Below are 17,627 nucleotides of genomic sequence, written 5' to 3'. Positions count from 1 at the left end.
GACCACTCCCGGTTCTCAGGCCAGGACCACACCACAGAAGAGACTACGAGCATTTTCATATAGAAGCAAGTTCAAAGCAAAGGGCTCCAACTGGTTTAACCTAAAGCAGTGAGATCACTGGTTAACGAGTCACTCCTCGAGTGTCAAAAGATGAGCTTAACATAGGTATTTCCTAAGCAAGGAACCGGCTTTGCAGGGGTCCGCGCTGGGAGGAAGCACCAGGGCAGCCTGCCCCACTCACCCAGGTCGTCCCCCGAGGAGAAGATGGCCGAGCCCAGCCGGGAGCTATAGTGGCTATTGGCAAAAGCAGTGAAGCTGTTCTGCAGCCTCCGATGCTTGGTGTACAGGACCGCAAACCCGACCCCCAGGCTCAGCAGTATCAGGAACAGGATGGGCACCACCACGGCAGCAACATCAGTAGACCTGGCAGCCCGGAACGCTGATGCGTCCCCACCTGCCAAGGCAAGAGGCCAACACACGTAAGCCTCCGACGTCAGGGTGGGAAAATGGACCAGGCAACTCGACACCACCACCACCCCCCAACCAAAAACGCTACTCGTCGGCAGTTACCCAAGCCACCTGCCTGGTGTGGCATGTTCCTGCATGGGGCGCCTGTTTCCCGATGCCTTGCCACGAGCTGACAGCCCACGGGCCTTGTGCATGCAAATACGGTAATTACATTAGCCTCCTAATCACGGCCTTGTTGTTTATTTAGATAATCTCTTAGAAGGGAGACCTTTGTTGGAGTATCAACATTGATTTCATTAGCATTATTACTTAAGACCACTTGCTTGTCTTACATAAGAGGATGTGAAATCAGACCACTAATTAACGAGATTGCAATTATTTCCCCCTACTTGGCACCAAAGTCACTCTGAACTGCAATTACCTGAAGCTCCATTAAGTGATACAAACGAGATTCCTTTACTGCAACGCTGACTTAACAGCTCATGAAGTTTTACGAGGTTTTTTTTTTTTTTACTTAGATAAAAGAGAGAAAGAACATTTCCATACACATTTCACATTTTTAAAATGCTCTTTGCAAAGCCAGTTAGGTGTCTATGACCTAACAATGATGCTCACTTGCCCATGCCTTAAACAAATTCCAGCTCTATGATGATGTGCTGGTAGATCTGCCCCAATAGGGCTCTAGGGCAAAGCCATCCCCCTGTTAGGTTTGGGCCAGTCTTAAAAAATCCTGGGGAAAGTCTAAGCCTGAGGGCGGGAAGTGGAACTTGGGAGTCAGTTTGAGCTACAGAAGCACAGTGGACTTTTCAGGTCCCATAAGGAGCCTCATCAGGCTCGAGGTCATTCCCTGGGATAGGGCTAAGTGGTACGGGCCAGGCCTGTGCCTCACGGGGAAGGCTCAGTAGCTACCCAGGGACTCATCCCAACCAGATGTTCATCGAGATGGGCCAGAGAACAGCCATTTCTTGCAAGCCCAATCTAACAACTCAATATCCATGCCTTTAATTTCTCTCATTATTGACCTACCAGGAAACGCTGGGGCAAGATCTTATGTCATATGTCCCAACCTAACCCCAGCTGTGAAGTGGTAAATTAGGGGGATGCGCTTAGCTGGAGCAGTCAGGAGGAACCAGTGTGGTGCAGGAAACAGGAATGATTGGACCCCCTCTCCCCCCCACACCCCACTTCCGAGGGGACCGCAAACATCAAGGGACAAGACGAGACTAACTGAGGCCTCACAGAGAGTCTTTCTGCTTGACAATCTCGGTTTCATAAAAGCAACACTTTTTCCCAAAGTCTATTTCACAGTCACTAATTGGTTTTACTTAAAAAGGAGGCTCTATTTAGGAAACGCTAGGTTAACAAGACTTTTGTTGTCTGTTTTCTGTAAGACCTTCTCAGAACCTCTAGTATGCTATGATTCTCCAAAGGGAAGCGGTTTGCAAGGTTTTCCTTTTAGGGAGGTGCCTGGGAAGCATGACATGTCAGAACATACAACAACTCTAACGCAAGATTTTGGCTTGAGCATTGGTGAGTTCCTGGCTGGGAGTAAATGGAACGAAAAAAGACCAGTGACGAAACATCTGTTGATATCCTGGCCAAGCTACTACAATACAAGCAGAATTTCTGTGTAAAGGAAAGGTTCCTCTCCTCCGCCATCAGCATGACCCAGCACCGATATCTGTGAGTGTTCAGAAGACAAGATGCCAGGCCAAATTCAGGTTCTGCTCTGGACCGACGGCTAAGAATGGGGGAGGCTATAAAATCAGTTACTCTATGGGAAGGAGATTATTTACTGACTTGGAAGAACCACAGGGAACATTAGCATATTGGAGGCTCTGAAAAGTCCTGCAAAAGACAAACACTAAAACTCATACTCAACCTAGTGTATCCCGAGCAGAATCTCCTTTTGGAACATAACCTATTTCTAACCCATTCCCTTTCGTGGGCTTTACATTCAGAATGTGGTCACTTTGAAACCCCAGCTCCTCACAGCACGCCTGGCTCAGGAAGTATTTGTTAAGTCAGTGCCTGATTAAATTGATATATAAGTGATTTTCTTTTAAACTGAAAGAATATTTTATTTTTTTATTTTTTTTGAGAGAATATTTTAAATACACTTTAGAAAGACACATCTTGGGGTGCCCGGGTGGTTCAGTCAGTTAAGCATCTGACTCCTAGTTTCGGCTCCGGTCTTGATCTAAAACCCTGCGTGAGGCTCCTCACTCAGCAGAGTCTGCTTGGGATTCTCTGCCTCTCCCTCTGCCCCTCCCCCTGCTCTTGCACACATGTGTGCTCTTTCTCTCTCTCAAATGAATAAATAAAATCTTAAAAAAAAAAAGACACAAATTCATTACACCATGCTACATCCTTCATCAACTTCTCCAGAGCTGAAGACGGAAACTGGACCCATGAGTGACTTACCAGACCCCAGCTCATCATACAGCAGGACAGCAGGCTCCCCACAAATCTGGCTGCCAAAAAGGCATCTTGCTTGCACAGTGAAAGTGTAATTATGACCCAATTTCAGGTTGGAAATTTTAAAGAAATTGTCAGTAGTATTCCCAAGGTAAGCTGAGATATTCATGGCACTATCAAACATGTGTATCTCATAGCCCTGAAAACAAAGACACGAGAGATTGTTCAGGATGTTAAATAAGGAATGTGACAGCTTCTATTACTGGTTCCAACTTTATATGAGCTCCTTATTGCAGGCTTTTATAGATGCTAAAGCACTTTGGGTTTCTTACTAGATCTTTTTACATTACCACTGAGATACTGGATTCAGAAAATGGTAATTTTCCCATCCCAAATGTCTCAAATAACTACCACGCCCACTAATGAGCTGCAAAGTAGAAGTGAAAAGCATAGCCCTAATAAAAGCTATTTTAACAAATATTCCAGTACACATTCAAAGTTCTGGTCAACAGTCCAGATTAATATTGAAGGCCACAAAGAATCCGGACAAGTCAGCAACAGTTCACCGTAATGGGATTTGACTAATAAATCCAAGTTGCAGTGGACTCCAGCAGTGGCGTTAAGAAAAGTCAGGACATTTCTCGGTAGAACAGCGTGTGGGAACTCCATCTGCAGCCCACAGTTCGCTCACCAGCTCCTTGAGGCTGATGGTGGCCCCAGACCAACCTGGCTTGAATAGAAAGCCCTTCAAGATCAGGCTGGGATCAGAACTGACTACTGGACTTCTCTGCTAATCTCTTAAGTATTCCAGTGTCAAAGCTACCAACTTCCACCCCATCAGCATCAAAAAAAAAAAAAAAAAAAAGACCTCCTCTCTTATCTCTATCCACATACTGGGCCCCACTGCATACTCACGGTCTCTTGGTCCCCATTCCACTGACCTGTCTAGGCTCTGAACTCTAAGCTGGGGCGGCGGGGGGGTTGGGGGGGCGGGGGGGGTGGAGAAGAACATGCCATCTGCTTATGCGCAAACCCCTGGGAGTGAAGGATTGACCTGCCATCTCAACCTGAAAGCCAGGCTTCCACCACCTCGGAGTGATCCCCGATGACAGCCGGCTGCCAAACTGGGCCTCCCAACACCACCTGCCCGGAATCCCATCCCTGCATTCTCCATTATAAACTGGCATTAATTATTTTCTATCTAATAAATATTTGCTGTAGAACATTTGCCAAATACATAAAGGTATAAAGAAAAACATTTAAATGACACAAACATCAACCATTTATTTAACTAGTCTTCTTCTGTTGGACATTAAAGTTTGTTTTTTCTTTCTTACTATCAGAAATAAAACTGCTCTGAACAGCCTTGCACATAAATTCGTGATGTACATCGTTTCCTTAGAATAAGATCCTGAAAGAATTGCTGGGTCAAAGGGTGTGAACGCTTTTCCTGTTTCTGATACACATGACCAGAGTGCCTTATGGGAGGCATTTCCAATTCGTATTTCCAGACAGCTAATCTCCCCAACTACTACTCATACTGGTAATACTCTCCCCCTAAAACTTAGCCTGTTTAATATGAAAGTGTCCTATCTTTGTGGTTCAGATTATTAGTGAGGGAGATCCTCCTTTTGATTACGGCTACTGTAGTTTTTGCTTTGTTACCTGTACCTTTTTCAAAATCAGAATATTTCTGTTTTGAACTGCTTTGAAAGCTTTCTTCATATGTGTATATATTAACCATTTACAAGGCACAGTTGGAAGAGTTGCGAGAATTTTCAAGTTTTAATCTAGCCGTTTCTGGCCTTACACTGTGACTGTTTACAAACCTAGCACTCTTTGCCGCCGCCGAACCCCAAAATAGCCACAGCTGATTCACTGGGTCTCTATTTAGCTCCTGCTTTGTTGACCATGGGGACAAGCCAGGTCCACTCAAGAATCTGTCCACCTTTGTGTGGCAGATCTGTTCCCTGGTGACGCTCTTCTTCTCCTCCCGCCTTCTGCTGTGAATACACAGTAATTGGTCTGCTGATGACAAAACAGTGTTTTCCGTATGTCAAGAGACTATCTTCAAGCACTTCCTGCTCCCTCAAACATCACTGGAAAGAAACTGCGAGGCCAGGCTGAGACTGTCCCCGGCACAGGCGCCACAGCCCCGCTCTCAGACTAGGGCTATAAAAGGATGGGACCCTGGCTCCGATGCTGAGCCCCATCCAGCTTCAGAAGGCACAGCACAGGCTCCGGCCCATTCCCCTGTCTTTAGTGAAAGACAAGTTCAGGAATGAAAAGTGCTTAGTGCAGAGATTCTCATCTTTAATGGGCAGTACAAACATTTCACTAATTAGCAAGCCCACAGAAAATGGTCCTTTAATTCTCAAGTTCACTCCCTTGCCCGATTCTTTTTCCCCTATCTGTGCCAGCATGCTGTTAACGAGCTCATCTCTAAAACTGCATTTCAATTAGATTCCCAAAGTCATTGAGGAGGGAGGAACTCACCCTGCTTTCATTAAAATGCTTTTCCTTCAAAGCTAGACTTTTCCAAAACAGAAGAACGTGGTCATTTTCTGTTATGATTTTTAAGGCATCAGGTGCAGATAATGAAACTGAAAATGAAAGATGAAACAGAATATAGTTAGTGGCTATATACTGAAATCAGTTTTCTTGTCTGTCATAGAGAGATTAAATAAATGCTAACTTGAGGGGTGCCTGGGTGGCTCAGTAGGTTGAATACCCAACTCTTGGTTTAGGCTCAGGTCATGATCTCAGGGTTGTGAGATCGAGCCCCATGTCGGGCTCTGTGCTGAGCGTGGAGCCTGCTTGGGATTCTCTCTCTCCCTCCTGATAACCCTCTGCCCCTCCCCCCGCCCCGCTCGCACTCTTGGTCTCTAAAAATAAATAAAATATTAAAAAAAAGAAAAAAAATGTGTTAACTTGAAAGGCTAGATTAAGGAAGAAACAAAACACACGTGTTGCTTAGCATAGAGCCTAGCACATGGTAGACACTCTCGAATTGGCATCTCTTTTGCTGTTGTTATAATACCTTTAGCCAAGAAATTTGGGCAGTACCTCATTTAGTGGTCCTCAGAGCCACACAGACGGCCAAAACCAAAACGGGTGGGGGAGAAAGGGAAGGGATGGGATGGACCACGGTTTCCTAGCCTTGCTGGACTTCTGCTCTGGTTCCGGTCTGCTTTCCTGCTCTCCCTAGGGGCGCTCACATGGCTGGCCTGGTGGGGCTGTGCCTCCATCACGGACACTCTGACACTGTCTGCTGCTGCCCAAGTACCCAAGCTCATTACCTGTTTCCGAGCCAAGCCAACCGCGGGCTGGGAGCAAGGCCCCTTCAATCTACTGCACAGTTACTGGTCTCCCTCCTTGGCTACACACCACCCTGCCTCGAGGAACCACGTGATTTCAGCCCAGGGTCCCATCCATGGCTTTCGTGGCAAATGCTCAGTTTTATTTCCTAACTCTTTGGGGCATTCCTGCTCTTCTCCCCCAAAAGTGTCAAAACCAGCTAGGCAGCAGAGTGAAAAGAGACACAGCATACCCCCCAGTCCACCACCCTGCCCAGGCACTGGAAGTCCACCCCACCAGGCCCACTGTGGATACTGAAAGGGGTGTTTGTATTTCCTGCTGTTAATGTCTAGGCATCCTAGCAGCCCTGCAGGCCCCTTGCTGTGTGGGAAGGACTCTAATCTCTCTCCCGTTTACCTGTGGTGATTTTTATACTGGAATCTTTGCTCATGTTCCCCAGTTGGACAACGATGTGGTATTTCCCTCCAGGTTCCAACTTGGTAAGGGTGTATTCCACAGTGCTGTTGCGGGATTTTATTTTGTAGCTTCTGTCACTCTTTCTTATTAGATCCTTGACAGCAATTGCATATAACTGGGACAAGAAAAAGAGACCTTAATGGTATCAGAAACTTGGTGCTTTTTCACTCTTTGCAATTCAGTGGCAAACGACGTAACCTAAGTGTATCAGGGGCTGTGACCCATAGCAACCACCTCTGAGCCCCGCAGCCTGACTCTGTTCTCTGGAAAGCCGTTGGGGTGGCCAGGTCCAGACTTGGAACAAGCACTCACTCCCAGAACTGTGCACAAAATTATTGATTCGACCCAAAAAAATGAGCCTAGGGAAAGTCCCATTTATTGTGGCATCCACAGAGAGGTTGGAACAGGCAAGAGCAATTCGAGTTCAGTGTTTAGTGTTATCTCCCCAGCTGTAACAGTTCCAGGTAGTGTCAGAGGACACAATGAAAGGACAACAAGTTCTACTTATTGTCTCCCGGGTTGCTTTTTACATATGTGGAGGCCAGGGCAAACACAGGGACATGTGGTAAGTACAGGAAACTCAATCACCAGAAACAACTGGGAGAGTCAAGGGGAGCCTGAGCAACCGAGTAAAACCACCCACCCCTGGGATGAGGGAGAGGCACAGGGGATGGAGAGAAAAGCAGCGTGGGCCAAAGGAAAATGGGAGCAGTTTTCCAGAGTTACTGCTTCTTTTTTATTTATTTTTTTTTAATTTTTTTAGAGGGGGGAGGAGAGGGCAGGAGAAGCTCAAGCAGGCTCCACACCCAGCACAGAACTCAATCTCATGACCCTGAGATCATGACCTGAGCCGAAATCAAGAGGCGGACACTTAATCCACTGAGGCACCCAGGTGCCCCTCGCCTCTTTTTTTAGAGCAAGAGCCAGTAAATGTTTTTGTAAAGGTTCAGATAGAAAATACTTTGGGTTTTGAAGGCCAAATGGTCTCTCCCACAACTATTCAATTCTGCCATTTGTAGTGTGAAAGCCATCACAGATAAGATGTAAATGACTGGGTAGAGCTTGGTTCTAATCAACTGTATTTATAGAAACAGGCCACGAGCTGCACTTGGCCAGCAGGCCTTTGTCTGCCAACCCACTTCACAGGCTCAGGGAAGGGAAGGTGAGAAGGCAGAAAAGAACGAATAGAACAGCAGAAATAATGGGGGAGGGACAACTCCGAAGAGGCACCTACAAGGACCCCATCTTTGGGCACACAGATACGGAAACGAGACCGCCCGCTGAGCTCCCACCGCCAGGCCTAGCTTTCCCATGACAGCACGCCCTGCCCTGTCCCCAACCATGCCAAGAACAGGAATGGCTGGCTGGATACCCGGCCCTCTCACCAGGTCCTGGTCAGGAGAATCATACGGGGATTCCCACTTGATGACAGCTGAGGTTTTGCCGGTATGAACCGCATGCAGGTGACGAGGTGGGAGCCTGCTATCTGGGATCATCCTCACCACGACGTAGTCGGAGGATGGCCCTTGGTAAGGCACCACCACCCGGACCTGAAACCAATACCACGGGGACACATGGAGTTGGCACGAAGCCATTTTTTTCAACAAAATAGTGACAGGTGTACACAATTAAAATTCAATCAGTACAAAAAAAAGATACAAAATGTGAAATATTTCCCCATCTACCCCAGCTCTCTAATCCATCTTCCCAGGAACACTAACGGTTTTCTGTGCTTCTTTCCAGAAATGTCCTGTGCTTATGTAAGCAGATACACGTGTGTATGCATACAGATACACACTTAAACATATGTGTGCGTACATGTAGCCTGTTTTTAATATTTTTATACAAATGAGAAAATTTTACACATTTTTAGGCTCTTCACTTCTTTCACTTAATAAGATAGCATGGATTTTTTTTTCCACCTCAGTTCTATTTCTTTTGAAGGGTTGCCCTGTATTCTTAATCGGTCCTCTCTTGATAGCCACTGGTTTCAAATCTTCTGCTATCACAAGCAATAGTATACCACACACCTTTTTCCATCTATCTTTGCACACGTGTAAACATGTGGGCTAAGTTCCTAGTCTTGGAAGTGGAATCCGACAAAAACCATTTATCCATTCCTGCGAATGTTTATCCATTTGCCAAGTTCCCAATCCCCCACAGAGCTGCAGTTGGTTACCGGCGCATTCAGTCTGTTCTTCAAGCAGGAATCTGATGCTTTTTCAGAGGAGGAAGCACCCTCTTGTACACACATGGATCCTAGAGTCATGCGTCCAGCTCCCCAGGTCCAGGGTCTGAGCTAGGAGCCCAGGATTTAAGCCATCCTTAAAAAATAGAAACTCTTCTGGACTCCCCAGTGTGGGAAACTTACCAGAAACAAATACTGCTCATCCCTACTGACAATGACTGTTTTGTTGTGGAGGGAAGTAGTCAAGCTCTTCGGATTGCGATACAGGTCAAGGAAGGATGTAGCATAGAAAATACCATAAACCTGGCAAACAGAGAGGATGGAAAAGGACATCAGCTCCGCGGCCAGTGACCTCATTCTCTTGAAGCCCCTAACTGACACCCCTGTGAACAGCTTCGGGAGAGTTCAAAAGAAAGAAGTCTTCCTTCAGCATTTTACAGAGAAGGTACACTGGGGCAGGCACTGAACCCACCACCACCAAGATAAACGTGGCGTGCTCTCTGTCCTCAAAGCACTTTTTTTAAAAAAAAGATTTTACTTATTTCAGAAAGAGAGAAAGCGAGCGTGCGTGGGTGCGTGGGGGAGGGGCAGACGGAAAGGGAGAAGCAGATTCTCTGCTGAGCAGGGAGCCAATGCAGGGCTCGATCCCAGGACCCTGAGATCATGGCCTGAGCTGAAGTCAGACACTTAACCTATTGAGCCATCCAGGTGCCCCTCAAAGCGCTCATTTTTGAGGAAGGAGGCACAGAAAAGAAAAACAGACACAATTATAAATGACGAGTTGCAAATACAGAGCATGAGACACTGTAGGAAAAGACTGCACGATGAGCCAGGGAGAAGAGCGGGGTTCTCAGAGAGCAGATGGCACGCTGAGAAACACGGCTGGAGGTACAGATGGGGAGGAAGCCAGTGCGTTTGTGGAGGGAGGTTGAAGAGGGACGGCAGCAGGGCAGGCATGGGGAGCTGCCCGGAAGACACCCACTCTTCCTCCCCTCCTTACTAGAATCCTGCCTCCTACTAAGGATTGCCTCCTGGAAGAAAATCTACACTTGCCACCTCCCTGAAAGCTAGGAGAGGCCACGTGACAAAGTTCTGGCCAATGAGCTGCAAGCTAGGAGAGACCACGTGACAGCTCTGGCCAATAAGCTGTAAACTAGGAGGCCTCGTGACAGAGTTCTGGCCAATGAGCTGCAGGAAGAGGTGTCACGTGGGAGGCTCAGTGGGCGCTGGGGCAAATGGAGGGAGAAGCCCTTCCCCCCGCCCTCCTGCTGCCTGGAACACAGATGATGGTGTGGCTTCAGACCTCCTGGACCATGAGCTGACCTTGAAGATGGAGGCCACAGGCAGCCTGGGTTCCCAATCAAACCTGGTGCTGTAGAAACCCAGGCCTGCTGAAGGACTCCGCCTTCTTTTAATGAGGAGGGAAGTAAACTGTTAAAACCACTGTCACCTTCAGCTCTGTTCTATGCAGCCATTCTTAACCCCCACTGATACATGTGGAAAACTGGGAGTTTAAAGCAGGGCGGGGGGTTTTGACGGGCTTGGAGTAGGGGCTCACGGCTGCGGGGTTCATAAGCGGGGCGATAAGGACTAAGGAAGCTTTCTTAGGCAGCACGGAGGAGCCCACAGGCAGGTAAAGACGGGGACTTGAAGGAAAGCTGTGAAGAAAGTCTGGAGAAGTCATGGGAACGGAGGGCACGGATCAGGGATGTGCACAGGGACTTCCGAGTCCCAGACAGCTGTGCATTGTCTCGAAGCTGCTCAGCAGCCAGGGCCGGAGAGGGAAGCATACAGGGAAGGGGAACGGAAGTCCCAAGGGGGTGATGAGAAGGGAGGAAATGTGGAAAGAAAGAATTAGGGGACTGCGGGAGTCAGAAAGCAAAGCAAATGGAGCAGGAGTAGGGGACCGAGGGCACGGAAAGCACAAGACGGGAGCGGGGGCTCCGGGCTCAGAAGCAGGCCTGGCTTCCGGAGGACAGGCCCGCAGATGCTGGGGAGTGGGCCCGACGGCTCTGGCCAGGGGCCCGGAGAGGGCTCCACGCGCCAAGGAGGCCAGGGTGCAGGTCCACAGAGATGAACAGCGCCTGCGGCTGTTCTAATGGTGAGGAGGGAGGACTGGGGGTAAGCAACCCGAGTCCACAGTGGACTGAAGTCGGGGAGAAGCTGGGAGCTTCCTAGAGGTGACGTTACCAGAGGGGAGGTGAAAATGTGCCAAGAACCTTGGGAAGACTTTCTCTACTTTGGGAAATGTGGGAAATAAAAGCCAGATTCAAAAAAGCACATTATCAGATCTTAGTGCACCAAAATGCATACATAATGACCAAAAAAAAGGACTTATATAGCGTGTGTGGGGGGGGGTGTGGGCACGTCTGGGAGAAGCAACCCAAGAAGGCAACCTGTGGGTGGGGGACCACATCGGTGGGGAGAGACAGAGTGACTTGTCACTGCTGCTAATGGGTCACCATGCCTATGAGACCAGGTGAATCCCAAGCATAGGAACATGCCCCCCTCGTCACATTCATGGTCTGTTCCACAGCAAAGACCACGGGTGTTTTCTCTCCGATGCCAGGCCACGGTGTGGACAGGGACAGCAGGTGCCTCTAGAAGGTAATACAGAACTGACCAAGAGGATAGTTTGTGTTCGCAGTAACAGAGGAGAAAGCCCCATGGCCTAGAATCATGGGAGAGTCCAGACTGTCTCTGTAATGGTCATTCTGGCTGACTTACCACATTCCTGGGGCCAGTCCAGGTACATTCCACTGCAGTTTGATTGATGGCCTTGGCTTTGAGGCTAGGAGCAGGTGGACGGACTCCTTTGGTCGTGACATGCTCAAATGCCAGAGGACTATCTCCTAAATCAGTCTTGGCCCAGGCAGAAATCTCATAGGACGTATGAGCAGTCAGATTGGCAACTGTGAAAACAGGGACAAGAAGATGCCAGGAGGGAGCTGGAGGCGTCAGTCAAGAATTTGTGTCTTGACAAACCGGGAAACAGACTCTTAACTACAGAGAACAAACTGACGTAACCAGAGGGGAGGTGGGTGGGGGGAGGGGTGAAATGGATGAAGGGCATTAAGAGCACACTTATTTATTTTTAAAGATTTTTTTATTTATTTGAGAGAAAGAATGAGAGAGAGAGAGCACATGACAGGGGGGAGGGTCAGGGAAAGCAGACTCCCTGCTGAGCAGGGAGCCCGATGCGGGACTCGATCCCAGGACTCCAGGATCATGACCTGAGCCGAAAGCAGTTGCTTAACCAACTGAGCCACCCAGGCGCCCAAGAGCACACTTATTTTGACGAGCACTGACTAACGTACAGAACTGTTGAATCACTAGAGGGTACATCCGAAACTAATATAACACTGTTAACTATACTGGAATTAAAAGTAAAAATTTAATAAAAAAAGGAATTATGTTTTGATATACAACGCCCTACTTTTTAAGCCCTTTTTTAAAAAAAAAATCTCTACACCCAGCGTGGGGCTTGAACTCATGACCCGAGATCAAGAGTTGCTTGCATCAGAGCAGAAATCAATGAAATAGAAACCAAAAGAACAGTAGAACAGATCAACAAAACTAGGAGCTGGTTCTTTGAAAGAATTAACAAGATTGATAAACCCCTGGCCAGACTCACCAAAAAGAAAAGAGAAATGACCCAAATCAACAAAATCATGAATGAAAGAGGAGAGATCACAACCAACACCAAAGAAATACAAACAATTATAAGAACATATTATGAGCAACTCTATGCCAGCAAATTAGATAACCTGGAAGAAATGGGTGCATTCCTAGAGACGTATCAACTACCAAAATTGAAGCAAGAAGAAATAGAAAACCTGAACAGACCTATAACCACTAAGGAAATTGAAGCAGTCATCAAAAATCTCCCAACAATCAAAAGCCCAGGGCCAGATGGCTTCCCAGGGCAATTCTATCAGACATTTAAAGAAGAATTAATACCTATTCCCCTGAAACTGTTCCAAAAAATAGAAATGGAAGGGAAACTTCCAAACTCATTTTCTGAGGCCACCATTACCTTGATCCCCAAACCAGACAAAGACCCCATCAAAAAGGAGAATTACAGACCAATATCCTTGATGAACATGGATGCAAAAATTCTCACCAAAATACTAGCCAATAGAATCCAACAGTACATTAAAAGGATTATTCACCACGACCAAGTGGGATTTATCCCTGGGCTGCAAGGCTGGTTCAACATCCGCAAATCAATCAACGTGATACAATACATTAACAAAAGAAAGAACAAGATTCACATGATCCTCTCAATAGATGCAGAAAAAGCATTTGACAAAGTACAGCATGCTTTCTTGATCAAAACTCTTCAGAGTATAGGGATAGAGGGTACATAGCTCAATATCATAAAAGCCATCTATGAAAAACCTACAGCGAATATCATTCTCAATGGGGAAAAGCTGAGAACTTTTCCCCTAAGGTCAGGAACGCAGCAGGGATGTCCACTATCACCACTGCTATTCAACATAGTTTTAGAAGTCCTAGCCACAGCAATCAGACAACAAAAAGAAATCAAAGGCATCCAAATCGGCAAAGAGAAAGTCAAACTCTCACTCTTTGCAGATGATATGATACTTTATGTGGAAAACCCAAAAGACTCCACCCCAAAACTGCTAGAACTCATACAGGAATTCAGTAAAGTAGCAGGATATAAAATCAATGCACAGAAATCAGTGGCATTCCTATACACCAACAACAAGACAGAAGAGAGAGACAAATCAGGGAGTCGATCCCATTTACAATTGCACCCAAAACCATAAGATACCTAGGAATAAATTTAACCAAAGAGGCAAAGGATCTGTACTCAGAAAACCATAAAATACTTATGAAAGAAATTGAAGAAGACACAAAGAAATGGAAAAACGTTCCATGCTCATGGATTGGAAGAACAAACATTGTGAAGATGTCAATGCTACCTAGAGCAATCTACACATTCAGTGCAATCCCCATCAAAATACCATCCACTTTTTTCAAAGAAATGGAACAAATAATCCTAAAATTTGTATGGAACCAGAAGAGACCCCGAATAGCCAGAGGAATGTTGAAAAAGAAAAGCAAAGCTGGCGGCATCACAATTCCGGACTTCTAGCTCTATTACAAAGCTGTCATCATTAAGACAGTATGGTACTGGCACAAAAACAGACACATAGATCAATGGAACAGAATAGAGAGCCCAGAAACGGACCCTCAACTCTATGGTCAACTCATCTTTTACAAAGCAGGAAAGAATGTCCAATGGAAAAAAGACAGTCTCTTCAACAAATGGTGTTGGGAAAATTGGACAGCCACATGCAGAAGAATGAAACCGGACCATTTCCTTACACCACACACAAAAATAGACTCCAAATGGTTAAAGACCTAAACATGAGACAGGAGTCCATCAAAATCCTAAAGGAGAACACAGGCAGCAACGTCTTCGACCTCAGCCGCAGCAACTTCTTCCTAGAAACATCGCCAAAGGCACGGGAAGCAAGGGCAAAAATGAACTATTGGGACTTCATCAAGATAAAAAGCTTTTGCACAGCAAAAGAAACAGTCCACAAAACCAAAAGACAACCGACAGAATGGGAGAAAATATTTGCAAATGACATATCAGATAAAGGGCTAGTATCCAAAATCTATAAAGAACTTATCAAACTCAACACCCAAAGAACAAATAATCCAATCAAGAAATGGGCAGAAGACATGAACAGACATTGTTCCAAAGAAGACATCCAAATGGCCAACAGACCCATGAAAAAGTGCTCAACATCCCTCGGCATCAGGGAAATCCAAATCAAAACCTCAATGAGATATCACCTCACACCAGTCAGAATGGCTAAAATGAACAAGTCAGGAAACAACAGATGTTGGCGGGGATGTGGAGAAAGGGGAACCCTCCTACACTGTTGGTGGGAATGCAAGCTGGTGCAGCCACTCTGGAAAACAGTATGGAGGTTCCTCAAACAGCTGAAAACAGAGCTACCCTACGATCCAGCAATTGCACTACTGGGTATTTACCACAAAGATAGAAATGTAGGGATCCGAAGGGGTACGTGCACCCCAATGTTTATAGCAGCGATGTCCACAATAGCCAAACTGTGGAAAGAGCCAAGATGTCCATCGACAGATGAATGGATAAAGAAGAAGTGGTATATATACACAATGGAATATTATGCAGCCATCAAAAGGAATGAGATGTTGCCATTTGCAACGACGTGGATGGAACTGGAGGGTGTTATGCTAAGTGAAATAAGTCAATCAGAGAAAGACATGTATCATATGACCTCACTGATATGAGGAATTCTTAATCTCAGGAAACAAACAGGGTTGCTGGAGTGGTGGGGGGTGGGAGGGATTGGGGTGGCTGGGTGATAGACATTGGGGAGGGTATGTGCTATGGTGAGCACTGTGAATTGTACAAGACTGATGAATCACGGATCTGTACTTCTGAAATAAATAATGCAATATATGTTAAGAAAAAAAAAAGAAGAAGATAGCAGGAGGGGAAGAATGAAGGGGAGTAAGTTGGAGGGGGAGACGAACCATTTGAGACGATGACTCTGAAAAACAAACTGAGGGTTCTGGAGGGGAGGGGGGTGGGGTGATGGGTTAGCCTGGTGATGGGTATTAGGGAGGGCACGTTCTGTGTGGAGCACTGGGTGTTATGCACAAACAATGAATAAGGGAACACATCAAAAACTAATGATGTAATGTATGGTGATTAACAATAAAAAAAAGACAAAAAAAAAGCACAAATAAAAAAAAGAAAAAAAGAGTTGCTTGCTCTTCCAACTGAGCCAGCCAGGTGCACTGACACCCTATTTTTTAATGCAATCTCTCAATTTAAGTGAGTCCCACATGTTGTAGGATTTTCATTATTTTACAAATTCATCCCAGCATTACTTATTGATGACTACTGCAAATAACACACGTACATGGGCATTGGGTTGTTTCTTAAAAAGCTGACCGTCTGGTGATAGAAATTGGGACAACACTCCTAGAGAGCCATTTGGCCTTGGGTAAACATCTTGAAATTCTTCATGCCCTTCGATCCATATCCCATGGAATCAGAGCACGCAAACATCTGTGGGACATGATGTTACACATCAGATACATAATCCCACTGTCCAGAGACAGGGCAATGGTTAAATAATGTGCATTCCATGAACTATTGTGCAGCCACTAAGAGTTGTCTCCAAGAATATTTAATGAGACTAGAAAATTCTTACAATTTTATGTTAAGTGAAAAAGGCAGGATACAAAACTACAGTTTAGCCTTGAACAACACAGGTTTGAACTTATGTGGTTTACTTATACTCAAGTTGGTTTTTTTTTTTTTTTTTTTTTACAGTCCAGTGCTGTAAATGTATTTTCTCTTTCTTATGATTTTCTTAAGAATATTTTCTTTTTGGAGCGCCTGGGTGGCACAGTCGGTTAAGCCTCTGACTCTTGGGTTTCAGCTCAGGTCATGATCTCCAGGTCGTGGGATCAAGCCCCACATCAGACTCTGCACTCAGCAGAGTTTGCTTAAGAATATCTCTCCCAGGGGTCCTCTAAGCAAAGAGAGAACCTAAAAGCAGCAAAGAGCAGAAACGAACACAGACAACAAACAGTTAACAGTCACCTTACAGGTAATACAATGGCACTAAATTCATACCTTTCAATAGTTACCCTGAATGTAAATGGGCTCAATGCCCCAATCAAAAGACACAGGCTATCAGATTGGATTAAAAAACAAGACCCATCAATATGCTGTCTGCAAGAGACTCATTTTAGACGCAAAGACACCCCCAGATTGAAAGTGAGGGGGTGGAAAACCATTTACCATGCTAATGGACACCAAAAGAAAGCTGGGGTGGCAATCCTTATATCAGACAAACTAGATTTTAAAACAAAGACTGTAATAAGAGATGAGGAAGGACACTATATCCTACTTAAAGGGTCTATCCAACAAGAAGATCTAACAATTGTAAATATCTATGCCCTGAACATGGGAGCAGCCAATTATATAAGGCAATTAATAACAAAAGCAAAGAAACACATTGACAACAATACAATAATAGTGGGGGACTTTAACACCCCCCTGACTGAAATGGACAGATCATCTAAGCAAAAGATCAACAAGGAAATAAAGACTTTAAATGACACACTGGACCAAATGGACTTCACAGACATATTCAGAACATTCCATCCCAAAGCAACGGAATACACATTCTTCTCTAGTGCCCATGGAACATTCTCCAGAATTGATCACATCCTAGGTCACAAATCAGGTCTCAATCGGTACCAAAAGATTGGGATCATTCCCTGCATATTTTCAGACCACAATGCTTTGAAACTAGAACTCAACCACAAGAGGAAAGTCGGAAAGAACTCAAATACATGGAGGCTAAAGAGCATCCTACTAAAGAATGAATGGGTCAACCAAGAAATTAAAGAAGAATTAAAAAAATTCATGGAAACCAATGAAAATGAAAACACAACTGTTCAAAATCTTTGGGATACAGCAAAGGCAGTCCTGAGAGGAAAGTATATAGCAATACAAGCCTTTCTCAAGAAACAAGAAAGGTCTCAAATACACAACCTAACCCTACACCTAAAGGAGCTGGAGAAAGAACAGCAAATAAAGCCTAAACCCAGCAGGAGAAGAGAAATCATAAAGATCAGAGCAGAAATCAATGAACTAGAAACCAAAAGAACAGTAGAACAGATCAACGAAACTAGGAGCTGGTTCTTTGAAAGAATTAACAAGATTGATAAACCC

The 17,627-nt window shown here is 45.5% G+C and overlaps 1 protein-coding gene across 2 annotated transcripts in view; it reads right to left on the bottom strand.

The window, feature by feature from the left end:
* SORL1 (sortilin related receptor 1) overlaps positions 1-17,627 on the bottom strand; it is a 163,726-nt gene that overhangs the window by 5,653 nt on the left and 140,446 nt on the right. For both annotated transcript variants that reach the window (XM_025893456.2, XM_025893457.2), the window contains exons 41-47: positions 11,576-11,760; positions 9,032-9,151; positions 8,046-8,210; positions 6,601-6,775; positions 5,383-5,489; positions 2,893-3,085; positions 242-454 (exon numbers count right to left, since the gene is read on the bottom strand). In XM_025893456.2, the coding sequence (XP_025749241.1) occupies positions 242-454; positions 2,893-3,085; positions 5,383-5,489; positions 6,601-6,775; positions 8,046-8,210; positions 9,032-9,151; positions 11,576-11,760 (1,158 nt within the window). The remainder of the gene's footprint in view (positions 1-241; positions 455-2,892; positions 3,086-5,382; positions 5,490-6,600; positions 6,776-8,045; positions 8,211-9,031; positions 9,152-11,575; positions 11,761-17,627) is intronic.

Source organism: Callorhinus ursinus, unplaced genomic scaffold, assembly GCF_003265705.2.
Source record: "Callorhinus ursinus isolate GAN/ISIS: 27379988/994484 unplaced genomic scaffold, GSC_fseal_2.0 scaffold19, whole genome shotgun sequence".
NCBI lineage: Eukaryota > Metazoa > Chordata > Mammalia > Carnivora > Otariidae > Callorhinus > Callorhinus ursinus.
Note: the sequence above shows the minus strand (reverse complement) of the source record. Positions and strands in the feature narration are given on the sequence as shown.